Source organism: Panthera tigris, chromosome D1 (assembly GCF_018350195.1).
Source record: "Panthera tigris isolate Pti1 chromosome D1, P.tigris_Pti1_mat1.1, whole genome shotgun sequence".
Classification (NCBI taxonomy): Eukaryota; Metazoa; Chordata; class Mammalia; order Carnivora; family Felidae; genus Panthera; species Panthera tigris.
Window position 1 is genome coordinate 54,400,866 of NC_056669.1, and position 27,797 is coordinate 54,428,662.

The 27,797-nt window shown below is 39.5% G+C and overlaps 1 protein-coding gene across 10 annotated transcripts in view; it reads left to right on the forward strand.

Moving 5' to 3' along the window:
- The first annotated feature begins 4,212 nt into the window (after positions 1 to 4,212).
- GDPD4 (glycerophosphodiester phosphodiesterase domain containing 4) overlaps positions 4,213 to 27,797 on the forward strand; it is a 191,102-nt gene continuing 167,517 nt past the window's right edge. For 5 of the 10 annotated variants that reach the window (XR_006208000.1, XR_006207999.1, XM_042957376.1 and 2 more), the window contains exons 1-3: positions 4,213 to 4,298; positions 21,846 to 22,048; positions 26,942 to 27,045. Coding sequence is in view for 7 of the 10 variants with exons in the window: in XM_042957376.1 (XP_042813310.1) it covers positions 21,860 to 22,048; positions 26,942 to 27,045 (293 nt within the window). In the remaining 3 variants the exon portion in view is untranslated. Of the gene's footprint in view, positions 4,524 to 21,845; positions 22,222 to 26,941; positions 27,046 to 27,797 lie in introns of those variants that run through there. The other 5 variants (XM_042957380.1, XM_042957381.1, XM_042957375.1 and 2 more) reach the window with 4 other exon arrangements.

A 27,797-nucleotide genomic window follows, 5' to 3' on the forward strand; every position in this document is an offset into this window, starting at 1 on the left:
CTCAGTCTCATTTTATAACGGTTGAAATTACTTGGTTTGTCAGGAAATTTCATGCTAACTCTGACTCTTTTACTGGCACAAAAATGGAGGTTTTATAAAAGAATCAATAACTAGGAGTCTAGGTTGTGCTTATCTTAGTCAATAACTGCTTTCTGGCTATAGTATCAAAAGGTCAATCAAACATTGACTAAAAAAATTTTTTTTTATCCATTTGAAGTTCCTTCAGGATACTCTGTTTAAAAGCCTAGGGCCTCCTTTTTCCCTGCCAACTTGCTAAAGGATTAAGCCCTAAAATTAGTATTTCTTATCTCTTTCAGATTTGTAGTTCAATATTTCTTCGTTATAGATGTATTAAAAGCAAAAACTAGTTAGTTCAATGACCTGTCACTGAAGAGAAGATTCATTACTTTTAATTAAAAGGACACTTGTTAAAAACAGGACTACCATATGCACTTAGCAAAGATAATGTCCAAGCTTTGGGCTTGATCCGCTGCTGTACAGTTGGCTAGAGTCTGGCATCAAGCCCCAGCATTGAATTCTCTCTGCCAAGAGAGAGAATTCAGAGGCTGGCGCTCAACTGCTCAGGTGACATGTGGCCATAGGTCTCGAGTTTATCCTTTTCTTTGTGTCAATGTTACCATTTTGCAGGTTTATATAATGAAAACTTAAAGCAACCTTTGATTATTTACTCATTCTTCAGTCCAAGCGATGAGTGATAAATAATTTGCTCTTATAATAAGAAAATTATCAGAAGGCTGGAATAGTTATTGCCTAGACTTGAGGCTGCACGGAAAGTTAGGAATTGGCTGTGTTTTTGTGATATTACTAGCTTCTATTTTGCTGAGAAACCTAAGTGCCATTCTAGATGTCTTATTTTATTTTATTTTATTTTATTTTATTTTATTTTATTTTATTTTTGAGAGAGAGAGAGAGGGTGCAAGTGAGCAAGGGTCAGGGAGAGAGAGAGAGAGAGAGAGAGAGAGAGAGAGAAAAGCGAGGCTCCACCAAAGCAGGGCTCATGTTTACCTGAAGCAGGGCTTGAGCTCACCGGAAGTGAGGTTCATGCTCACCCCTGATCATGACCTGAGCCAAAGTCAGATGCTTAATGTCTGAGCCACCCAGGCACCCCATCCTAGATGCTTTAAATGCATGTGTGTGTGTGTGTGTGTGTGTGTGTGTGTGTAGGTTTGCAAAATATTTCAAATTGGCTTTATGGACTACACCAAACTGCAAACTCACTTACGTTGTTTTTAGCAGAATTCTCTGTAAGTTGATTGTGACAGCAATCAGTAGGAAAAAACCTTCTCTCAGGTCAGCTTGCTCCTTCTGGAAACTGTTGGACAAAGACCCACTACACTACAGAAGGAAGGTAGAGTTTTGAAGAAATGACTAGCAAACCTTCAGTTGGCCAGTCTTGAAAATCTTAAAAAAAACAAAATTGAGTTCTTCCAACACAGTCTTTTTTGGGTTCATCATATTTTTTGTCTAAGATCAGACAGGGCCCACCAGAGTTTGAACAATATTCATTGCAAAAGGACAATTTAATTATATGAATAATGAGTCTATGAAATTGAGTCAGTTCTGTTGGGACAATAAAGCCGGGAAAAAATCTCTCCCAAATATTGATGGGAATCTCAGTTTCTTAATGCCACATCATGTCCCCCAGTTTACCTTCATTATTGATTTTTTAACAGGTAAATTTGAAGACTCCCACATAGATTAATTGAATATTTATGTTCTTTGAAATAAAATGTTATAATTTATTTGATAAGTTCTTTGATACCCTTTTAAAAAATATATTTATTTTGAGAGAGGGAGAGTGTGTGTGTGTGTGTATGAGTGGATTGGGGGGAGAGAGAAAGAGAGAGAGGGAGAGAAGAGAGAGAGAATCCCAGGCAGGCCCACACTATCAGCACAGAGCCTGGTGTGGGGCTCAATTCCACAAACCATGAGATCATGACCTGAGCCAAAATCAAGAATCGGATGCTCAACTGACTGAGCCACCCAGGACCTTCTCGTACCATTTTTAATATTCTGTTTTGCATGCTTTAGTTTTGTTTGTCTCACTTCTGCTTTAAAACCAGGAGTAATAGGATCAGGCCTGTATTTGCTCAAACATGGGACCAGTTTCCAGCACTTCTTTCATTCTCTATTGGTATGAGAAAAAGGTCTCTAAAGAAGAAATCAGAATGGAGTTTCAGGGAGCCTCTGGGTGGCTCAGTCAGTTAAGCAGTCAACTCCTGATTTAGGCTCAGGTCATGATCTCTCAGTTCATGAGATCAAGTGCCCATGGGACCCTGTGCTGACTGCATGGAGCCTGCTTGGGAATCTCTCTCCGTCTTTCTGCTCCTCCTCCCTCAAAATAAATGGATAAGCATTAAAAAAGAAAAGAATAGAGTTTCAGAAAATCTTCATTTCACAAAAACTGCTTAATCCCTTGATTGTTACCTAATCTCAGTGGGTGCAACCAGTTTAGTACTGCTATGTCAAGGGTTAATCTCGGGTCCCCGAATAGAAGTTAGCAGAAGGAGGGTAAACATTCAAAGATCAAGCTACTTTTCTTATTCTACGCTATTACCACCCCGATCCAAGCTACCATTCTTTCTTCTGGTCAAGTCCTCCCAACTGGTTATTGGGAGGTATACTCCAGGGAACACAGGTAGGTCAGAAAAAAATGTAGCCTGTCTTACTCAGCTTAAGGGTTGATGGCTCTGTAGCTTCTGACTATTTATTTACCCAATTGTGCCAAGCATTACAGTAAGCACTGGGAAGAAGTGATGAGTTAGGTATGGTCTCACCTTCAAGTAGATGAACTTAAAAGGGAGGAAGCAGAAATTAAAATCTCAGCAAAACAAAGTAGGTAATTATAATCAATGCCGCTAATATAGTACTAAGAAGTTAATTTGGAGGGACATATGGGACAAGGAGGGGAAGTACTTAATTGGGCCTGGTGGTAAGGAATAGGTGGTTATGATCAAAGAAGGCTTCCTGAGCTGAGTCTTCCACCAACAAAAGGAGTTAGCTAGGTAAAAGTCAAGAGTGGGAAGTGAGGAAGCCTGGCAGTAGGAACAACACGAATAAAGAAAGATACATAATGGTGTGGAGGCATAAGTAGTACAAGAGGTTTGGTTTTGCTGGAGTTTCAATATGAGTAGGGTTGGAGGAGAGTAGGGGGAGAAAGAAGCTGGAGAGAAGGGCAGTATCCAATTAAGGGGCTTGAACTTTAACCTTAGGAATGAATTTTGAACGTGGCCAGATTTGTATTTTTAGAAGATCACTAGCTGCTCTTTGAAAGGCAAATTTGGGGAAACGTAAACTGGAAGCAGTGAGATTCTTTGGGAGTCTACTCCCATAATGACCTTAACCCTTACCACAGCAAGTACTAAGCAGCTGGTACCTACTGAGATGACTAGGGGCCTAGTGGGCATTGAAATGCAACAAGGGAATGACTAGGAGAAATGGATAGGAAGTGTGTGTGAGGGAGGGGGGTGGGTTGCAAAGCAAAGGGAGGAATCAAAAATGGAGGGTTGGTTTCAGTTCTTGCCATTTAGCAATTTGGAGCCACAGGTGGTGGAGCAAATTTGAAGGGAAAAATATGCGTACGGATTATTGAGTTTGAGGTGTCTCCAACAGAACATTCAGATAAAGATGACCAGCAGACATTTGGATACGATGGTCTTAGAGCTTAGAAATGAGGTCGGAGCTAGAGAAATAGCTGGAGGAATCAAAGAGTAAACAAACAAAACTAAAACAGGCCCATTGTTTGAAGTAGGTTAGGAAAAAAAAGACAAGAAAAAAATAATTAAAAAAAGACAATCTATACATAACTGGGCTACAAAAAATAGTTAATCCCTGAACTAAATAATTAACAAAAACTAAAATTACGCTGAAGTTCTTTTTTTTAAAGTTTATTTATTTTGAGAGAGAGAGAGAGAGAGAGAGAGTGCAAGCAGGGGAGGGACAGAGAGAGAGGGAGAGAGAGAATCCCAAGCAGTCCCCTGTGCTGTCAGTGTCCACGCTTAACCTACTAAGGCACCCAAATGCCCCGAAGTTATCTCTAAAAGAAGCAAAATCAAAGATACTTTTAATACACATTTTAAACCCATTGCTTAGAGCTAAGTTTGCAGGTGTGCCTTAAACTCAGCCTCCAGGGCTGAGAGAGCACCGAAGGCCACGCCCCTGGCCACGCCCACCCCGCACAGCCAGCCTCCACTGCCTTCTTCAACCAGGCGTCCATCTTGAGAGACGCTGGTCTGCGGTGGGGAGTTCGCGTTTGCTTTTGGGGCTTTGAAGTCGCTGTAACTACCGTGTCCAGCTCTGAGCTCCACCTCTTAAGCATCTCCAGGAGTAGGAAGCTACATTAATATTATCAAGTTGGCAGCCAACCTGAGGCACTTTTACCTAATCAGCTCATTACGTCTGGTGAACCTGGAGCTGCCATCACCCCAGTGTTCAGGGGAGGAAGCTGAGACCAGAGGGCTTCCACCTGTCCCAGTCGGGTGGCGACAGGAGCACCAAGCCGGGTAGGCCCAGTGGCTCGGCTGGCGTCCAGGGCTGGCCTGTCGTGGGTGTGTGCGTTAAGTCCCGACAGGTGTGAAGGAAGTGCTCAGCTCGTTTGTTTCTCTGGGCGATCCTAGCCGAACGCTGCCTGTGTTCAACATCTGAAAATAGTTGTTTCTTGTCTTGTGTCCAGTTTCTGAGTTGTTTTTGGAGGGAGCCTAAGTCTTGTTGTAGTTTGTCAAACCTGGCAAGCGCACTCTGGTGTTTGACTCAAGCAACGGGTGAACAGTGGTGCCCTTTGCGGAGAGGGGATGGTCTTGAGAAGGAATAGGTTTGGGAGGGCCAAGCAGGGGTTCGGTTTGGGGTAATTTTGAGAGGTCTGTGAGAAATCAAGTGAAGATTTCAGCAGGCTGTTGGCTGTATGGGTTTGGAAATCAGAGATGTTTGGAAGGGAAACGATGTTTGCTGATCTTTCCCTAAATATTAATGAATTCAAAGGATATGTAGGCATGTGGGAAATGGTTGTGGTAATGATTCTGGTTAAAATGCTGCCTTTTGTTCAGTATTTGAGCAGTTTACCACCCTCCCTGTCACAGAGCTTTTGTTCACAAGATCTTTCTTTGACATACCAATATTTGCAACTGCTCACACCAAATTCACTGTCTCCTCTTCTGTTTTTAGCTTCATTATAGTAAATTTTTATTATGTTGAACACACGCACAGACATAGAGCAAATGTTAGAAGACTATAGATTATCTGTCTCCTTACATTTAAAAAAAGTCTAGATTTTTTTTCAACATGGGAGGCTGTTTGCTCAAGAAATTCCATGATTAGAGATATATGTACATATTTGTGAGAGAACTTGTCACATTCCCAAAACTTAAAAGCAACTGATCTCTCTTTCTCTGGGTTATATCCTTTTTAAATCGAGCCGTTATGAACTTATGCATGGAACATTTAAGTAAAAATCAGATACTTTTCTGTTGTAAATAGTGTGTTTTCTCTTAACTTTGCCAAATCTCATCCTCTCCTTTGTGCATTGGCATTAAGAACAAAATCTTAAGTTGAAAGAACCCAAAATGATAATTTGGGTTCTGGCCTACTTAAAGAGAGGATTGTTGAAATTAATTCCAGAATTATTGAAGATTTGGTTGTTACTTAGCTTGCAGTTGAGATTTGTAGAGGATTATTACATGTTGGCTATCATTGCACAACAAGCCATCCTCAAACTCAGTGGCTTAAAACAATAGCATTTATTATTGTTTATGAATATATTCCTGCATCCTGTTAGGGCAAAGTTGTGCAGGTAGTTCTTGCTAACTTGCACTTAAACTTGACTAAATTCTTTCATATGCTTTAGGCTGGTTGCCTGTATGGTGGCCTAGGGCAAGACTTGACTTTTATGACTGGGCTCTCCTCCCTGTGGTTACTCTTGTACTCGTTCCATCAGGCTTGTTAGGAGTTCTTCAGATAGGAACGATAGGTTCCCAAAAGAGGGAGCATAAGCATACAGGGTCTCTTGAGGCCTAGGTTCGCAACTGGCACATCATTTGCCACATTCTCTTGGACACATCAATTCACAACATCAACTTAAAAGAGTAGGAAAATAGACTTTTTTTAATGAGAGGACTTCAAAGTCACATTGTGAAGGATATGGACAAAGGAAAGGGTAAAGAAATGAGCTCATTTTTGTCACCAATCTATTACAGATCACTTAATGGCTTCAGTTACACATATCTCTCAAAAGCAAAATAATGGTAACTTCAAATCCAGCACTGCCAGAAGTCTTATCAAGTGCCAGCATAATGTTCATTTCAGGGTTTCAGAAACTAGTAAAGTTGTGATATGATTTCAAAAGGGGGAAATGGGAGGCTCTAAGCAGTTACTGGTCCATAGTAATTCTAAAATTGTGCTGGAAAAATATTGCCAAGTCACCCAATTCCAAAAAATAGGGAATTTTCCTTGATTAACTCTTGGCTTTTCTCCCTAGGGTGGGTCTTTCTTTCTTTCTTTCTTTCTTTCTTTCTTTCTTTCTCTTTTTCTTTTTTGTTTAATTTAACATTTAGTTAGTTAACATACAGTGCAGTGTTGGTTTCAGGAGTAGAATTCAGTGATTCATCAGTTACATTCAACACCCAGTGCTTATCACATGTGCCCTCCTTAGTACCCATCACCACTAGCCCACCTACCCACCTACCCCCATCAATCTTCAGTTTGTTCTCCATCATTAAGAGTCACTTTGTGGTTTGTTTCTCTCTCTTCTGTTACCCCCCCTTCCCATATGTTCATCTGTTTTGTTTCTTAAATTCCACAGATGCATGAAATCATATGGTATATGTGTTTCTCTGATTGACTTATTTTGCTTAGCGTATTACATTCTAGCTCCATCCACATCATTACAAATGGCAACATTTCATTCTTTTTGATGGCTAATATTCCATTGTATGTGTGGGTGTATATATATATATATATATATATATATATATATATATATACACACACACCCACACATACACACACATATACACATACACATACACATATACCACATCTTTATCCATTCATCAGTCAGGGGACATTTGGACTCTCTCCATAGTTTGGCTATTGTTGATAATACTGCTGTAAACATCAGGGTGCATGTACCCCTTTGAAGCTGTATTTTTGTATCCTTTGGGAAAATACCTAATAGTGCAACTGGTGGACTATAGAGTAGTTCTATTTTTAGTTTTTTGAGGAACCTTCATACCATTCTGCAGAGTGACTATACCAGTTTGCATTCCCACCAAGGGTGCAAGAGGGTTCCTTTTCTCTGCATCACAGGTTGTTTCTTGTGTTGTTAATTTTAGCCATTTTGATAAGTGTGAGGTGGTATCTCATTGTGGTTTTGATTTGTATTTCCCTGATGATGAGTGATGTTGAGCATCTTTTCATGTGTCTCTTAGCCATCTGGATGTCTTCTTTGGAACAGTGTCTATTCATGTCATCTGCCTATTTTTTAACTGGATTGTTTTTTGGATGTTGAGTTTGATAAGTTGCTTATATGTTTTGGATACTAACCCAGTATTAGATATGTCATTTGCAAATATCTTCTCCCATTCCAGAGGCTGCCTTTTAATTTTGTTGATTGTTTCTTTAATTGTGTAGAAGCTTTTTATCTTGATGAAGTCCCAATAGTTCATGTTTGCTTTTGTTTCCCTTGCTTTCAGCAACGTGTCTTAGTAAGAAGTTGCTCTGGCTGAGGTCAGAGAAGTTGCTGCTTGCGTCCTTCTCTAGGATTTTGATGGTTTCCTGTGTCACATTTAAGTCTTTCATCCATTTTGAATTTATTTTTTGTGTATGATGTAACAAAGTGACCCAATTTCTTTCCTGTGCTTGTCACTGTCCAGTTTTCCCAACACCATTTGTTGAAGAGACTGTCTTTTTTCCATTGGATAGTCGTCCCTGCTTTGTTGAAGATGAGTTGACCATAGAGTTATGGGTCCATTTCTGGGTTTTCTGTTTTGTTCCATTGATCTATGTATCTGTTTTTGTGCCAGTACCATACTCTCTTGATGACTGCAGCTTTGTAATATAGCTTGAAATCCAGAATCATGATTCCTCTAGTTTTGTTTTTCTTTTTCAGTATTTCTTTGGCTATTCAGGGTCTTCTGTGGTTCCATACAAATTTTAGGATTGTTTGTTCTAGCTCTGTGAAAAATGCTGGTGGTATTTTGATAGGGATTGCATTAAATGTGTAGATTACTTTGGGTAGAATAGACATTTTAACAATGATTGTTCTTCCAATCCATGAACATGGAATGCTTTTCCATTTCTTTGTGTCCTCTTTAATACCTTTACTAAGTCTTTTGTAGTTTTCAGAGTACAGATCTTTACCTCTTTGGTTAGTTTTATTTCTAGGTATCTTACTGTTTTTGGTGCAGTTGTAAATGGGATTGATTCCTTGATTTCTTTTTCTGCTGCTTCGTTTTTGGTGTATAGAAATGCAACAGATTTCTGCACGTTAATTTTATATCCTGAGATTTTGCTGACTTCATGTCTTAGTTCTAGCAATTTTTTGGTGGAGTCTTTCTGGTTTTCTACATAGAGTATCATGTTGTCTGTAAACAGTGAAAGTCTGACTTCTTCCTTAGTGATTTGGATGCCACTTATTTCTTTTTGTTGTCTGACTGCTGAGGCTAAGACTTCTCATACTATGTGAAATATTAATGGGGAGAGTGGATGTTCTTGTTTTGTTCCCGACTATAGGGGAAAGCCTCTCAGTTTTTCCCCATTGAGTATAATATTAGCTGTGGGTCTTTTGTACATGGCCTTTACAATGTGGTGGTGTGTTCCTTATATCCCTACTTTGTTAAGGGTTTTTATCAAGAATAGATTCTGTATTTTGTCAAATGCTTTTTCTGCATCTATTGACAGGATTGTATGGTTCTTATCCTTTCTTTTATTAAGGTTGTGTATCATGTTGATTGATTTGTGAATATTGAACAAGCCCTGCGCCCAGGAATAAATTCCACTTGATTGTGGTGAATAATTCTTTTAATATACTGTTGAATTCGATTTGCTAGTATCTTGTTGAGAATTTTTATGTCTGTCTTCATCAGAGATATTGGCCTGTAATTCTTTTTAGTGGAGTCTTTAGTTTTAGAATCAAGGTAATGCTGGCTTTGTAGAATGAGTTTGGAAGTTTTCCTTCCATTTCTGTTGTTTAGAACAGTTTGAGAAGGATAGGTATTAACCCTTCTTTAAATGTCTGGTAAAATTTCCCTGGGAAGCCATCTGGCCCTGGACTTTTGTTTGTTGGGAGACTTTTGATTACTATTTAATTGTTTTTGCTGGTTATGGGTCTGTTAAAATTTCTATTTCTTCCTGTTTCAATTTTGGTAATTTGTGAGTTTCTAGGAATTTGTCCATTTCTTCCAGTTGCCCAGTTTGTTGGCATATAATTTTTCATAATAATCTCTTATAATTATTTGTATTTCTGTGGTGTTGGTTGTGATCTCTCCTCTTCCATTCATGATTTTATCTATTTGGGTCCTTTCTCTTTTTGATAAGTCGGGCTCAGGATTTATCACCTTTTTTTATACTTTCGAAGAACTAGCTCTTAGTTTCATTGATCTGTTTTTTGTTTGTTCATTTGTTTCTATATCATTAATTTCTGCTCTAGTCTTTATTATTTCCCTTCTTGTTGATCCAGGCTTTATTTGCTGTTCCTTTTCTAGCTCCCTTAGGTGTAAAGTTAGGTTGTGTGTTCTGGACCTTTCTAGCATCATGAAGTAGGCCTGAATTGGAATGTGCTTTAAAAAAAAAGAAAAAAAAAGCATACCTTTAGGACTGCCTTTGCTGCATCCCAAAGGGTTTGACTGTCATGTTTTCATTTTCATTTGTTTCCATGTATTTTTAAATTTTTTCTTTATTTTCCTGGTTAACCCATTAATTCTTTTTTTATATTAAATATAATTTATTGTCAGATTGGTTTCCATACAACACCTGGTGCTCATCCCATCAGGTGCCCTCCTCAATGCGCATCACCCATTTTCCCCTCCCCCCCACTCCCATCAACCCTTAGTTTGTTCTCAGTATTTAAGTCTCTTATGGTTTGTCTCCCTCCCTCTCTGTAACTTCCCTCTCCTTCCCCTCCCCCATGATTCTCTGTTAAGTTTCTCAGGATCCACATATGAGTGAAAACATATGGTATCTGTCTTTCTCTGTATGGTTTGTTTCACTTAGCACAGTACCCTCCAGTTCCATCCTGGTTGCCACAGATGCCAGATTTCATTCTTTTTCATTGCCAAGTAGTATTCCATTGTATATATAAGCCACATCTTCTTTATCCATTCGTCAGTTGATGGACATTTAGCCTCTTTCCATAATTTGGCTATTGTTGATAGTGCAGCTATAAACATTGGGGTACATGTGCCCCTATGCATCAGCACTCCTGTATCCCTTGGGTAAATTCCTAGCAGCACTATTGCTGGGTCATAGGGTAGATCTGTTTTTAATTTTTTGAGGAAGCTCCACATTATTTTCCAGAGCGGCTGCACCGGTTTGCATTCCCACCAACAGTGCAAGAGGGTTCCCGTTTCTCCACATCCTCTCCAGCATCTATAGTCTCCTGATTTGTTCCTTTTAGCCACTATGACTGGTGTGAGGTGGTATCTCAGTGTGGTTTTGATTTTTATTTCTCTGATGAGGAGTGACGTTGAGCATCTTTTCATGTGTCTTTTGGCCATCTGGATATCTTCTTTAGAAAAGTGTTTATTCATGTCTTCTGCCCATTTCTTCACTGGGTTATTTATTTTTTGGGTGTGGAGTTTGGTGAGTTCTTTATAGATTTTGGATACTAGCCCTTTATCTGATATGTTATTTGCAAATATCTTTTCCCATTCCGTCAGTTGCCTTGTAGTTTTGTTGATTATTTCCTTGGCAGTGCAGAAGCTTTTTATCTTCATGAAGTCCCAGTAGTTCATTTTTGCTTTTGATTCCCTTGCCTTTGGGGATGTGTTGAGTAAGAAATTGCTGTGGCTGAGGTCAGAGAGGATTTTTCCTGCTTTCTCCTCTAGGGTTTTGATGGTTTCCTATCTCACATTCAGGTCCTTCATCCATTTTGAGTTTATTTTTGTGAATGGTGTAAGAAAGTGGTCTGGTTTCATTCTTCTGCATGTTGCTGTCCAGTTCTCCCAACACCATTTGTTAGACTGTCTTTTTTTCCATTGGATATTCTTTCCTGCTTTGTCAAAGATTAGTCTGCCATACATTTGTAGGTCCAATTCTGGAGTCTCTATTCTATTCCATTGGTCTATCTGTCTGTTTTTGTGCCAGTACCATACTGTCTTGATGATTATAGCTTTGTAATAGAGGCTAAAGTCTGGGATTGTGATGCCTCCCGTTTTGGTTTTCTTCTTCAATATTACTTTGGCTATTCTGGGTCATTTGTGGTTCCATACAAATCTTAGGATTGCTTGTTCTAGCTTTGAGAAGAATGCTGGTGCAATTTTGATTGGGATTGCATTGAATGTGTAGACTGCTTTGGGTAGTATTGACATTTTAACAATTTTTTTCTTCCAATCCATGAGCACAGAATGCTTTTCCATTTCTTTATATCTTCTTCAATTTCCTTCATAAGCTTTCTATAGTTTTCAGCATAAAGATCTTTTACGTCTTTGGTTAGGTTTATTCCTAGGTATTTTATAATTCTTGGTGCAAGTGTATGGGATCAGATTCTTTATTTGTCTTTCTGTTGCTTCATTATTGGTATATAAAAATGCAACTGACTTCTGTATGTTGAGTTTATACCCTGTAACTTGGCTGAATTCATGTATTAGTTATAGCAGACTTTTGGTGGAGTCTGTCGGGTTTTCCATGTAGAGTATCATGTCGTCTGTGAAGAGTGAAAGTTTGACTTCATCTTTGCCAATTTCGATGATTTGATTTCCTTTTGTTGTCTGATTGATGATGCCAGGACTTCCAACACTATGTTAAACAACAGTGGTGAGAGTGGACATCCCTGTCATGTTCCTGATCTCAGGGGGAAAGCTCTCAGTTTTTCTTCATTGATTATGGTATTAGCTGTGGGATTTTCATAAATGGTTTTTATGATGTTTAAGTATGTTTCTTCTATCCTGACTTTCTCGAGGGTTTATATTAAGAAAGGATGCTGTATTTTGTCAAATGCCTTTTCTGCATCTATTGAAAGGATCATATGGTTCTTATCCTTTCTTCTATTAATGAGGTATCATGTCGATTGATTTGCGAATATTGAACCAGCCCTGTAGCCCAGGAAAGAATCCCACAAGATCATGGTGAATAATTCTTTTTATATTCTGTTGAATTCCATTTGCTAGTATCTTGTTGAGAATTTTTGCATCCACATTCATCAGGGATGTTAGCCTCTTTTTTTACTGGGTCTCTGTCCAGTTTAGGAATCAAAGTAATGCTGGCTTCATAGAATGAGTCTGGAAGTTTTCCTTCCCTTTCTATTTTTTGGACCAGCTTGAGAAGGATAGGTATTATCTCTGCTTTAAATGTCTGGTAGAATTCCCCTCAGAAACTATTTGTCCCAGGACTCTTACTTGTTGGAAGATTTTTGATAAATAATTCAATTTCTTCACTAGTTATGGGTCTGTTCAGATTTTCTATTTCTTTCCGTTTGAGTTTTGGAAGTGTGTGGGAGTTGAGGAGTTTGTCCATTTCTTCCAGGTTGTCTAGTTTGTTGGTCTATAATTTTTCATAGTATTCCCTGATAATTGCTTGTATTTCTGAGGGATTGGTTGTAATAATTCCATTTTCATTCATAATTTTATTTAGTTGGGTCATCTCCCTTTTCTTTTTGAGAAGCCTGGCTAGAGGTTTATCAATTTTGTTTATTTTTTCAAAAAAACAACTCTTGGTTTCATTGATCTACTCTATAATTTTTTTTAGTTTCTATATTGTTTATTTCTGCTCTGATATTTATTATTTCTCTTCTTACGCTGGGTTTGGGGTGCTTTGCTGTTCTGCTTCTATTTCCTTTAAGTGTGCTGTTAGATTTTGTGTTTGGGATTTTTCATGTTTCTTGAGATAGGCCTGGATTGCAATGTATTTTCCTCTCAGGACTGCCTTCGCTGCATCCCAAAGCGTTTGGATTGTTGTATTTTCATTTTCATTTGTTTCCATATATTTTTTAACTTCTTCTCTAATTGCCTGGTTGACCCATTCGTTCTTTAGTAGGGTGTTCTTTAACCTCCATGCTTTTGTAGGTTTTCCAGGCTTTTTCCTGTGGTTGATTTCAAGTTTCATAGCATTGTGGTCTGAAAGTGTGCATGGTATGATCTCAGTTCTTTCATACTTATGAAGGGCTGTTTTGTGACCCAGTATGTGATCTTGGAGAATGTTCCATGTGCACTCGAGAAGAAAGTATATTCTGTTGCTTTGGGATGCAGAGTTCTAAATATATCTGTCAAGTCCATCTGATCCAATGTATCATTCAGGGCCCTTGTTTCTTTATTGACCGTGTGTCTAGATGATCTATCCATTGTTGTAAGTGGGGTACTAAAGTCCCCTGCAATTACCACATTCTTATCAATAAGGTTGCTTATGTTTGTGATTAATTGTTTTATATATTTGGGGGCTCCCGTATTCAGCACATAAACATTTATAATTGTTAGCTCTTCCTGATGGATAGACCCTGTAATTATTATATAATGTCCTTCTTTATCTCTTCTTACAGCCTTTAATTTAAAGTCTAGTTTGTCTGATATAAGTATGGCTACTCCAGCTTTCTTTTGAGTTCCAGTAGCATGATAGATAGTTCTCCATCCCTTCACTTTCAATCTGAAGGTGTCTCAGGTCTAAAATGAGTCTCTTGTAGACAGCAAATAGATGGGTCTTGGTTTTTTTTATCCATTCTGATACCCTGTGTCTTTTGATTGGAGCATTTAGTTCATTTACATTCAGTGTTGTTATTGAAGGATACGGGTTTAGAGTCATTGTGACGTCTGTAGGTTTCATGCTTGTAGTGATGTCTCTGGTACTTTGTGGTCCTTGCAGCATTTCACTCACAGAATCCCCCTTAGGATCTCTTGTAGGGCTGGTTTAGTGGTGATGAATTCCTTCAGTTTTTGTTTGTTTGGAAGACCTTTATCTCTCCTATTCTGAATGACAGACTTGCTGGATAAAGGAGTCTTGGCTGCATATTTTTTCTGTTCATCACATTGAAGATTTCCTGCCATTCCTTTCTGGCCTGCCAAGTTTCAGTAGATAGATCTGCCACTAGTCTTATGGGTCTCCCTTTATAAGTTAGGGCCTATTTATCCCTAGCTGCTGTCGAATTTTCTCTTTATCCTTGTATTTTGTCAGCTTCACTATGATATGTCATGCAGAAGATTGATTCAAGTTATGTCTGAAGGGAGTTCTCTGTGCCTCTTGGATTTCAATGCCTTTTTCCTTCCCCAGATCAGGGAAGTTCTTGGCTATGATTTGTTCAAGTACACCTTCAGTCCCTTTCTCTCTCTCTTCTTCTTCTGGAATTCCTATGATATGGATATTGTTCCATTTGATTGCATCACTTAGTTCTCTAATTCTCCCCTCATACTTCTGGATTTTTTTATCTCTCTTTTTCTCAGCTTCTTCTTTTTCCATAATTTTATCTTCTAACTCACCTATTCTCTCCTCTGCCTCTTCAATCCAAGCTGTGGTTGCCTCCATTTTATTTTGCACCTCATTTATAGCATTTTTTATCTCCTCACGACTATTTCTTAGTCCCTTGATCTCTGTAGCAATAGATTCTCTGCTGTTCTCTATACTTTTTTCAAGCCCAGTGATTAATTTTATGACTCTTATTCTAAATTCTTGTTCCGTTATATTGCTTAAATAGTTTTTGATCAATTCGTTAGCTGTCGCTACTTCCTGGAGTTTCTTTTGAGGAGAATTCTTCCGTTTCGTCATTTTGGATAGTCCCTGGAGTGGCGCGGAACTACAGGGCACTTCCCCTGTGCTGTCTGGAATAACTTGTGTTGGTGGGCAGGGACGCAGTCAGACCTGATGTCTGCTCCCAGCCCACCACTGGGGCCACAGTCAGATTGGTGTGTACCTATCGCCCCCTCTCCCAGGGGCAGGACTCACTGTGGAGTGGTGTGGCCCCTGTCTGGGCTACTTGCACACTGCCAGGCTTGTGGTGCTGCTTTGATGGGATCTGGCGTATTAGCCGGGGTGGATCTGCAAGGTGCACAGGGTCAGGAGGGGCAAGCTCAGCTCACTTTGCTGTAGTGGTCCCCTGTGGGAGGGGTCCTGCAGCACTGGGAGGGAGGCAGACCCATGGAGCGTTGGGTGTTTGTGCAGTGCAAGCAAGTTTGGTGACGGGAACTGGTTCCCTTTGGGATTTCGGCTTTTGTGGGGTGGGAGAGGGAGATGGTGCTTGCCAGTGCCTTTGTTCCCTGCCCAGCTGAGCTCTGTCTTCTGGGGCTCAACACCTCTCCCTCCCGGTGTCCCTTCGCCCTCCTGCTCTCTGAGCAGAGCTGTTGACTTTTAACATTCCAGATGTTAAGTCCCGCTGTCTGTCAGAACTCATGGAGTCCGGCCCCTCCACTTTTGCAAGCCAGACTCGGGGGCTCTGCCTTGGTAGGCAGGCTGCCCCTCTACTGCCCGGCTCCCTCCCGCCAGTCCGTGTAGCGCGCACCACCTCTCTGCGCTTCCTACCTTCTTCCGTGGGCCTCTTGTCTACACTTGGCTCCGGAGAGTCCATTCTGCTAGTCTTCTGGCGGTTTTCTGGGTTATTTAGGCTGATGTGGGTGGAATCTAAGTGATCAGCGGGACGAGGTGAGCCCAGTGTCCTCCTATGCCACCATCTTCACTCCTGAAAAACAGTATTTTTAATTTCGACCTGACTAGATTTTAGTTCTTTTATCTCTGCAGAAATGGATTCTCTGGTGTTTTCTATGTTTTTTTCCAACCCAGCTTGTATTCTTATAACCATGGTTTTAAATTCTAGTTCAGACATCTTACTTTTATAGTTGATTAAATCCCTGTCCATCAGTTCTATTGCCTTTTCTTTCTTTTGGGGTAAGTTTCTCTATGTTGTCATTTTTGCCCAGAGAAGAGAAGAGCAAAGAAGGAATAGAAAAATCAACCAACAAGCAAAATAACAAACAAAAAACAAAGAAACAATAACAATAAAAACACAGAAAGACTAGATCCAGGGTGTGTTTTGGTCTGCTTGTTAAAAGACTCCAGATCTAAAATTCAAATCAAATAAAACAAAACCAATAAAATAAAAAATAAAGGAATATGTATATAAATTAAAAGTAATAGTAAAAAGTAAAAGGAATTAAAAAATAAGAAAATAAAATAAAAAATAAATAAAGAATAAAAGTAAAAGGAAGTTAGATCCTGTTTCCCCTGGAGCTGAAGCTTTGTAGCACTATGACCTGCAGACTTGGTGCAAGGGAGTTGTTTGTGCTGGTTTTCTGGGGAGAGGCCTGTGGTGCTAATGCTCAGGTTGACTTGTTTCAGTAGAAATTTGCCTCTGGGGTGCAGGGATTGGGATTTGGTTTAAGCGGCTCCGTCCTCCTCTAGGGTGCACTGTTTTGCTCCCTGGAGGCTTTCACCTTTAAAGGGTGGAATGAATATGGTGGAGCCCGGCTCTATAGTCCTGGACCTGAAAGTTCACGCCCCCCCCCTCCCAACTCCAGGGAAACCTCACAGAAGAGCAATTAATCACCCCTCTTCTATCCCCAGTTTCTTTCAGACTGCATTCACCCAGCTTTTGTCCAGGCTTTTTAATCTCAGGTGCATGACTGAGTTTCAAAAGTCCAAAGTTTCCTCTGTTCCTCTGGGGGAGGGTCTTACCACACTTTTGCTTGCTGTGGGGAAAAAAGCAGTGGAACTACTGCTCAGCTGTTCAGGGTTTATTTCAAAACGAACAGAAAACTGGCACCTCTGCTTGTAGCCCTCAGCCAGAGTGAGTCCCCTCTCTTATGCCTGGAAACAGCACAGCATGTCGGTATGACCTGTCTTTCTTGTAACCCATGGGATCCTCAGACCACGCTGTCACTCCTGGGATTCTAACCCACTTCACTACTTGAGCACTTCTAAGCCAGGCACTTCCCCCATGGTAGAGGACTGCTAAAAGTTCAGATTTTGGGCTCCATTGCTTATACTACTTTGTGGTAGCCTCCTTAAGCTGGGATTCCTCTCTGCAGCTGGACCTAGAGCAATGTCTCCCCTGGTAAACTCTCTGCATCTCCTACCTTCCAAATAGTGGTCCCTTTTCTACATGTAGTCTTACAGTTTTTGTTCATTCAGACCTCTGATTGATTTCTTTGATGTTCAGAATGATTTGATAACTATCTAGCTGTGTTCAAGGGATGAGACAAGCTTAGGCTCTCCCTGCTCCTCCGCCATCTTAACTCCAAACTCATGTAGTTTCATCACAGTTTCATCATCAACCAGTTCAGACTTTTTTCTTATTTACATTGTGATTGTTTTCTTTTGACCCATGGGTTTTTATAAATATAGTGTTTAATTCCCAAATGTGGATTTTTGTACTTTTCTTTTGCTTATTGATTTCTGGCTGAATTGCACTATAGTCAGAAAATATACTCTTAAGATTTCAGTTCTTAGAAGCTTATTAAAAACAGTTGTGTGGTTCAATATATGAATTTCAATAAATGTTTCATTTCACATTGAAAATAATGTACATTCTGCAGTCATTGAGTATAGTGTTCTATAAACATTAGGCTTAGTTTGTTAATCAAGTTGTTAAAATCTTCATATCCTTATAAACTTCTTTGTCTGCTTATTATATTTTTTATTGAGAGAAGTATACTAAATTTCCCACCATGATTGTGGATTTCTCCATTTCTCTTTTAGAGACATGTGATTGGGTGCCTATAAATTGAAAATTATTTTTCAAGTCATTTTTCATCATTATGAAATGTCCTTCTTTGTCTCTGGTAATGCTTTTGCCTCAAGGTCTTTTTATCTGCTGGTAACTAGTGAGGTAGATTGTATTATTTGGCTCCACTTGTTACCCTTCCTTTAGTTACACCTTTTGTGTCCATACTCTTTGCCTTGTAACTTTACAGTGCCCTCATCCTATGAGTTGACCTACTCTGTTTCTGACTTTGACTTGAGGACATCCTTTGAAGCAGAGGCTTGAAATGGGCTTGCATGTTAAGACTTACTTTCTTGGACAACTTCCACCACCATGAGAATATACTCAGGCCAACCTGGTTGAGTGACACATGGAGGGGAGCCAAGTTACCCCAGGCATACTTGGTGAGGCCATTCTAGATCAGCAGAACACATAGCTGATCAGCTTAGATGTGTGAGCAGTAAATGCTTATTGTTACATGTGATTGGGGTTTTGTCTTTGGTTGGTACATGGCAATATCCTGGTAAGGGGACATTGATATATATACAAAGTGTATATTTTTCCATTCTTTTATCTTCTGTATCAATAAAGTAAACTCTTGTAAGGAGCATATGATTGGGCTCTGTTATTTTAATCCAGTTAGACAATCTTTTTTTAATTCTTATTTATTTATTTTGAGAGAGAAGGAGAGAGTGTACATACGTGAATTGGGTAGGGGCAGAGAGAGGAGAGAGAGAATCCCAAGCAGGTTCCATGCTCAGGACAGAGCCTGATGCAGGGCTTGATCCCATGACCATAAGATCACGACCTAAGCTGAAATCAAGTTGGACGCCCAACCAACTGAGCCACCCAGGTGCCCCTGGTTAGACAATTTTTAATGTCTTTTTTTAATTGGAGCATTTAGTCTGTTTACCTGTATAGGAATTACTGGTATATTTAAGTTTAAATTTGGCATTTACTACTTGCTTTCTATTTGTTCTCCTGTTCTCTGTTCCTTTTTCACCTTTTTCTTTCTTTTTGATTGATCCAAATTTATGATTTCATTTTATCTTCTTTGTTAACTTATTATATACATACACCTTTTCCCAGAGGTTACGTTGTGATGTATGGAATAGTATGAGAATTGAATAACACTACACTTTAATTTCCCTTCTCCTGGCCTTTGAACCATTGTTGTCGTACATTTTATTTCTATAATTGTTACAGTGCAGCTGTAATTGTAACAGCTGCAGTGTTAATCATTATTGTTTTTGCCTCAATTATCTTCTGAAGTAATTTTGTAAATAAGAAAAATATTATTTTATATCACCCATATATTTAGTATTTCCGGTGTACCTCATTTCTTTATGTAAATGTGCATTTTCACCTGGTACCTTTTTCCTTTATGCTGTATGGCTTTAACATTTCTTGTAGTATAAGTCAGCTGGTGATTCATTCTTCTAGTTCCAGTTTTGAATATCTGAAAAGGTATTTATTTCCCTTTCGTTTTTTTAAGACTGTTTATGCCAAGTGCCGAATTCTAGCTTAACATGTTTTGTTTGGTTAGGTGTTGCTCCACTGTCTTCTGGCCTATATTGTTTGCAACAAGAAATTATTTTTGTTGAAAAAATGTCAAAAAGTCATTCTTATCTTTGTTCGTCTACATGTAATATGTTTTTTTCCTCTGGCTAATTGAGAGATTTTTCTCTTTAGTAGTGTTTTTAAACATCTTGATTATGATGTGTCTTGTGGTTTGCTGTATGTGCCTTCTCCTTGAGGTTTGTTGTGCTTCTTGGGTCTATAGGTTTATAGTTTTTATCAAATTTGGAAATTTCTGCCATTAATTCTTCAGCTATTGTGTTTATCCCTTGCTTTCTCTTTTCCTTTTTTTCAGGGACTCCAGGCACATTCATATCAGACTGCTTATAGTTGTTCTGCAGCTCACAGTTGATCTCTTCATTTAAAAGAAATTCTCAAGTTCTCTAATATTTTCTTTTGGAGTGTCTAATCTGCTGTTAATCCTTGCAGTATATTTTCATCCTAGATATTAGATCTTTCATCCCTAGAAGTTCACGTTACGTCTTTTAAAAATATCTTACATGCTTGTTTTCCTCTACTGTCTTGAACGTATTAAATACAGTTGTAAAAATGTTTGTTGTCCTTCCCTACTAATTCTGTCATCTGAGACCTTTCTGAGTTGTTGCTTGGCTCTTTTTTTCCCTCCATATGGGTACATTCTCTTACTTTTTTATATTCCTGGTAAATTTTGATTGAATTCTGGGCATTAAGAATTTTGTTGGCTACTTCTTGTATTTGGTTTTTAAAATTCTGATCTTTGTTTCAGACCATAGCAAAGTTACTTGGAAACATTTTGATTCTTTTGAAGCTCACCTCTAAGCTTTGTTTAGTCAGGCCATAGTAGCCTTTAATAAAATAAGGCCTAATTGTTTCCCGCTATTGAGGCAGTACCCTTCCAAGTATGCTTCATAGTGCCTTGTGTATTAGAAGGTTTTTCTCCTCTGGTGGAAACGTCAACTATTCCCAGCCTTTTGTGAGTTATAAAGATTGTGTAACCACCTCCTTTTGTGAGGTTCTGTCCCTCGCTTCAGGTAATTTCTTCACAAGCAGGTACTGATTAGTATTCAGTTGGAGAATCAGGGAAAAACATGGAGGGGGATCTTTTACCTCGCCAGACTTCCATTTCTGTCCACTCAGTTCAGGGATACTGCCAGGATCCACATACATTCTCACGTCCGGCGCTTCATCCTGGAAACTAGCCAGATTGTAAATGGGGCATTTACAATACTCACTTCCTTTGTTTCTTCTCTCTCAAGGATTGCTGTCCTTCACTGCCTGTTGTCAACTGTGAGAAGACTGTTCTTTCATATTTACCCCAGTTTTTTTGGTACTTAAGGTGGAAGGGTTACTCAGTCCATTCAGACTATGCACTCTGAACTATAACGCTCTTAACTACAACATTGCTTTTCACAGAAAAACACAGTGGAGCACTACAGAAAGTTTTCAGGGACAGAGACAATAGTCTGTAGGATCAGGAGACAGTAGTCTCCTGGGATTGGGCCCTTTAAGACTTGGTTTTTTATTTTTAAATACTTTTATTTTCCCCCTAATTCCACACATTCTCTTAAAGTCTATAACCCTATCACAGTAGGGTGAGAAAATTCAGTAGAGACAACAAGATATCCCTCAATATCTTTCTTCCTTCCTCTCTTTTCTTTTCTTTTCTTTTCTTTTCTTTTCTTTTCTTTTTTCTTTTCTTTCGAAACCCCCTGAAATGTCATGTTCAACTTCTGTAAGTGTCCTTAAAATAAAGGGGAGCATCCTTCTTCGTTCTTCTTCCTTTCTCCTAGTTGATAGATGTAGCTTGAGCAACCATTTTGGACCCTGAGAAGGAAGCCCTGTGCTGTAGTGGAATAGCAGGTTGGAAGATGTAAGGGTTCCTAATAACATTGTGAAGCCATATACCACATAACAGTTGAAGCATTTTTGTTGGCCAAAGAAAAAATAAACTTGTCTTATTTCAGCTATTCCTATTTTGATATTCCATCATTTAAATTGAGGCTATCCCTGACTAATTCCATAGGGGAGAGGAGGGGCAGGCAGCTGTATATCTGAGTCACTTAGTGGTCGATTAAATTTTTCACATACCTCACCCATGCCTCTTAAGCTCTCAAGTTATTTCAAAAGCATATTATAGTTGAAAAAACACATTTGTGTATGTTACCTAATTTGATGCTTTTAGCATTTATTAGTTGTCTAGGACAGAGATTATGGTCCCGTTTTAGAGATGAGAAAACTAAACTTCAAATGGTACATGACTGCAGTAAATACTCAACAAATTAGTGGGAAAGGTAGAGTGAAGCTCTACTCATCTGTACCAACTCCAGTACATTATCCTAGATTATAAACTTTAAAAATTTATCTATTTTTGATGGAATTTTCTATAGAACAGTGAGGTAGGAAACATTTGAAGATCCTAATTGTGTTTTATTTGTCATTGCAGAAGAATGGTGAACCATGCTTAAAAAGGCCAACCGGATTGAGCCTGGGAGCCAGCAGGAAAGAAGTCTGAAAAAGCATAATCCATGGATCATATGCACCTGCAACCGACAATGCTATATCACCTTAATTACTGGTTGCTACACCTGCGAGTGGCAAATCAAGCAGGAGAAAAAATCTAGACCTGGACCCTGTTGCTGCTCTTGGGTACAGAGAGATGGGAAGGAGCTGGACCATACTTTCTCAGATGTAGGGAACATGGGCTGGTCCCTGCCTCCATGAGTGCTCATTAGATTCTCCAGGACTGGGCATGGTAGGGCTCTAGTTCTTTGACAAAAAGCCTGCCACAATTCTGGAGCCAAAGTTAACCTTACGGAAACGTATGCTTGTTTTCTTCCCCTTTCACTTTTGTTCTTTACTTCTCCTTTTTCTTACAACCTCTTTTATATCATTGATTTGTTTTTGCTTTTATTCACTTAGTGAGCTTTAAGAAAAAATGAAGTTTAGATACAATTAGATGTTTTTGACTAGGAATTACAGGAATGCCTAAATCTTTAATTCTTTCTTCATTATGAGTTCCAAAGGAGCTATGCTTAATGAGGGGGGCGGGAAACAGCAAGTGGGAAACAAGGTAGTCCTTTATTATTGGTCAGGCTAATGCCTGATTTTCCCTAATGAAAAACTTCAGTAAGGCTGAATGGTGGCATGTGGCCTAGCCTCATTGAGGGCCTCTTTATTTGTTTATTTTATTTGAGAGAGAGAGAGAGAGCGTGCATGTGAATAGGGGAGAGGGGCAGAGGAGGAGGAGGAGGAGGAGGAGAAGGAGGGGAGAGAGAGAGAGAGAGAGAGAGAGAATGAGAGAATGAGAGAGAGAGAGAGAGAGAGAATGAGAGAATGAGAGAGAGAGAGAGAATGAGAGAGAGAGAATGAGAGAATGAGAGAGAGAGAGAGAATGAGAGAGAGAGAGAGAGAGAGAGAGAGAGAGAGAAAATGAGAGAATGAGAGAATGAGAGAGAATATCTTAAGCAGGCTCCACACTCAGCATGGAGCCCGATGCAGGGCTTGATCCCATGACCCTGGATCATGACCTGAGCCCAAATCAAGAGCTGGATGCTTAACTGAATGAGCCACCCAGGTGCTCTGAGGACCTCTTTATTTAAACTGTAAGCTTTCTGCTAGCACTCTTTGGTGGGCTATTTGATATAAGAGACAAAATGATGAGCACACTGAAGTGATAAGAGGAGGGCCATATCATGTACCTTCATGTACTTGTAGACATGGCCCACCTAGGGTCTGAGATTGTGAACAGTTAGATTACTAATTTCTTATGCCTAATATATAGGGAGCACATATTAGGAAAAGGGTAGAAATGGGAGGCTTGCCTAGATTAGAAGTATTCTTCTGTCTCCTCTATCTTTCCTTCCCAGATATTATACTAGCTTATAGCTTCTAAGCACTAATTTATATACTAGTGACTGGGAATAACAGAAATACCTTAGATACGGTTCCTGCTGTCAAGTAATTCATGGTCTACTGGCAGAAAAGACAAGCATACATGCAGTCTCAAAATACTGAGAGTATCAGGGTGCCTGGGTGGCTCAGTCGGTTATGGCACAGTTAAGTGTCCCGACTTTGGCTCAGGTTATGATCTCACATCTTGTGGGTTCAAGCCCCATGTTGGGCTCTGTGCTGACAGCTCAGAACCTGAAGCCTGCTTCGGATTGTGTGTCTCCCTCTCTCTCTGCCCCTCCCCCGCTCGTTCTCATTCTCTCTCTCTGTCTCAAAAATAAACATTAAAAAAATTAAAAAATACTGAGAGTATCATGTATGTGTGTATGCATACATGCTTCCATGTGTCAAGGGAGGGGCTGAAAACTTTATATAGAAGGTGAAACTTTATTTAGAAGGAGATTAAGAATTGGGTAAGTAAGGATTAGGGAATGGCAGAAGAAATGGTATTGGAGGAGTCAAGGGGCATTGGTATACGGTTTATTTTAGGTGGAACAGAGGATACAAATGGAGAAATGATGGGAAACAAAGCTGGAGAGGGAGATGGGACAGATGTTGTGTGGTTTGAAGAATTTGACCTCTGCCATGTAGGGGATAAAGAATCCCTAATGATTTTAAGCTAATGTTGCCTGATCTATGTTTTGGAACAATTATTTGATCATGTGGAGAATGCATCGGAAAGTACAAAATAGGGAGGGAGACGTCTTTGCCTTCAAAGAGAAAGCAATAGCAGTATTTAAGGTAAGAGATGTTGGTGGTCTGGATTAGAGTAGTGATGATAAAATGGAGAAGAGAAAATTGATTCAACAGATATGTATTACCTAGGGATGAGGTAGTAAGTTATATGAGAGTTACTATGTAGTAAAAGAAAGAGAAAGGGAAGCTTCATGGGAAGAGTGACATTTGAGGCAGTGTGGTATAATAGAAAAATCTCTGGACTAGAGCCTGGGAGAAGGTTTGGGTACTATTTCCAACTCTGCCCTTGGGCTGGTTATGGGAGATCTCTGAGCCTCCTTACTGCTAGGGAATTGAACTAGATAATTCCTAGCGTCCCTATATAATTCTCAAGGCTCCATTCTGCTCAGAGGAAGGAGTATAGCATATAGCATAAGAACTAAAATCTTGGGGCTCCTGGGTAGCTCAGCCAGTTAAGCATCTGACTTTGGCTCCAGTCATGATCTCACGGTTCATGGATTCAAGCCCAGCATCATGCTCTGTGCTGACAGCTCAGAGCCTGGAGCCTGCTTTGGATTCTGTGTCTCTCTCTCTTTCTGCCCCTCCCCTGCTCGCACTCTATCTCTCTGTCCTTCAAAAATAAATAAACATTTTTTAAAAATTAAAAGAACAATGAAAAAAAAAACCCTAAAATCTTTTGTTTTGGGAAAAGACTACCTGTCTTCACCACTGACTATCTCCAAATTAGAGCTTTACCACTGTGTTACCTTGGACAAGTTACTTGACATCTGGTGCTTTAGATTCCTCATTAGAATATTGGAGATGGTAATAACGGTACCCACCAATGGGATTTGTTGTGGGGATGGAAGAGGTAATAGGTGGGAAACACTTAGAATTGTGCTTGGCACAAAATTAGCACTCAATAAATGTTAGCTATTTTATTACTCTCCTTGGAGCCATGGACTTGTGGAACTGATCTTTCACATACAGAAATATTGGTACAAGGGATTGTGGGTAAAGGGAATGAGGGGGTCAGACGTCAAGGGATAGAGAAGCACAGTGGTGTGTTTAGGGAAAAACAAATTTCCAGTGTTGATTAGGGACATGTAAAACAATGGTAAGCAGGGTTGGAAAGGAATATTTTGATCAGATTGTGAAACATCTTTGTGTCAAGCTGAAGTGTTTGAACTTTCTCTTGTAAACTATGGGGAGCCTTTGAAAATGATTGAGCAAGAGTGGCAACAGTGAGAATCTATTATAAGGAAATGGATTTATCCAATAAAAACAAGTTTGTGGAACACTTACTATGTGCCACAGTGAATAAGACAACTAAGGCCTCAGCCCTCCTGCAGCTTACAATCTAGGGGGATGAGTTAGTTAATAGACAATAAATGAAGAAAGATGATTTCAGGTGGTGATAAGAGCTTTGAAGATAATAAATAGGAAAATGTGTTAGAACCTGGGATGGGAGAATGGTTAGAGAAGACCTCTTTGAAAATGTGTCATGTGAGCTATCTCCTGAATAGAGAGGTAGAGTTAGCCACGAATACATCTGGGGGCAAAAGTTTTCCAGGGAAAAGGACCAGAAAGTATGAAGCTCTTGAGGTGGAAACAAATTTGGTCATGTTCTAGAGACAAAAAGAAAGCCACTGTAGCTGGAGTTCAGAAATAGAGTGTGTAGAATGGGATGAGGTCAGGGTGGACAAGGGATGAGGTCAGGGGTGGACAGGATCCTCCATGGAGGATCTCATGGGCCACGTCCGGCAGTTTGAATGTGCTGGCGCATTTTGAGCAGGGGAATGACATTATCTGATACATGTTTTTAAAGGTCCATACAAGGTTTAGTAGAGAATGAATATAAGACCTGAGGCAAAGAGCCTGTACTCTTCATCCTCCTAAACTCAGAAAGTGTACGTTGATAGCTGTAATATCTCTCATCTTTTTAGAATATTGTTTCTACATTTTCAATTTAATTTCTTTATTTTTACTTTTCACAATAATACCATAATATAGACAGGGCAGAGATTAATTTGTCCAGATTAAAGATTACAGATTAAAGGCAAAATTTCTTACTCATATGATACATAAATGTTAAGATTATAACTCAGGTAGCAACCCAAACCTAATATTCCTAGGAGGGGCTTGGCAACCTCTGGTATGGCAGGTTTGTGATGTGACTTTCACTGTAGGGGTTGCCTTCAAGGCTGTTTGAACACCTCCTCTGTAAGGATATCCTCCATCCTGGCTTTAGGCTCAGAGATCTAGGCAGTGACCCTGCCACTTTTTGGGTGTGTGACCTTAAGTCAATTACTTTACCTCTCTGAGTTTTAGCTCTTCTGCAAAGTGAGGTTAACAATACCCAACTTATATGGCTGTTATTGAAATTTTAAGCAAATGAAAGTAGTTTGTGAAATTTCTAGCATTGTACTGGCACAAAGAAGCGACTCAAAAAAAGCCTTGTTTCCTAACCTGTCTTCTATCCCCCTAGTTTGGGTAGATAAGTGACTAAATGAACCAATGAATGATGAGTGAATGAATTACTCAATGAATGAGTTACCAAACAAACACTTGGTAGATGAAGAGGTGGATAAATGCAAGATGGTTAAGAAACAGTGACATTTAAGGAACTATGCTAGATATTGGCAGGGTAGAGGTGTGTAACAGAAGTTCCTTTCCCTCAAAGAAGAAACTGTCTCACCAAATACAAACATATAAGCATGTAATTGCAGTTAACTAATAAATGTTAGAAATAGGCTTATATAAAATTCCACAGGGGTGAAGAGAATACAGTGGTCACTCCAGCCTCCAGAGGGTAATGAGCTGCACCTATACAGACCTTTGACAAGTATATACAGATATTGGTGAGGTGACATGGATAAATGGATCTAATTTATACTTCTTTCTTTATCTTCCCAGAAAGAGAAAATATTTTTCCCATTTCTGATTATTTCATTTCTCTTGTCTGTGGTTTTGCTGTTCGTGTGGATAGAAACGTCAAATGAATACTTTGGCTTTGACTGGTGAGTTTCATGTTTTGTATTTTCATTTGGGTAGAGGCTATTTGGTTTGCTGGCCACCAGGATTGAATCTCAGGCTGAAAAGATCTGGTGGCATAAGACAGAGGGTGGACAAAATTGGGCTTTGCACAGCAGGTGGATAAGATGCCTAATGTTGGGATGGAGGAAGAATGCTCAGGCACTCTCACTTACTATGTTTACCTTCCACCTGGGCTCACTCTCATATTTAGACCAAATCTGGCTCAGTGGGAAGCTTTCTCTGTTTTTCCAGTATCCCCAGTATTTATTCAGATGATTCCCTGACACCTTGTTCCTCAGTCTTTTGTCTGGGTTGTTGATGCCTACACTAGTTGGTCTTCATGATCTCTGTTCACCAACCTTCATGTCTCTGCCTTACCTCTGGCCTCTGCCTCTTCCTTCTGCCCTTAGGGAGCTTCCTAGAACTCTGAACACAGTAGCAGGTCCTTCTTGGTACCCTTTCATGGCCAAACTCTTCATCCTGGACTCCTCCCAGCTCTTCCAGTTTCTCTGGCTTGATGGTTGCAAATCTTACCCATTATTTGGTATTTTGGGGAGAAAGGGGTATATGTTTGGATATGAGGCTTTTTTTAAAAATGGAATACTGATTAGTTTTACCTTTGTAGAAGTAAAATATGGTTTGTTTCAAACGCAGAAAATTAGAAAATATAAAAATTGGTTTAGTCTTATTCTTGAGTGACAGTCACTTCTTGGTATATTTTCCAACCTTTTTTTCT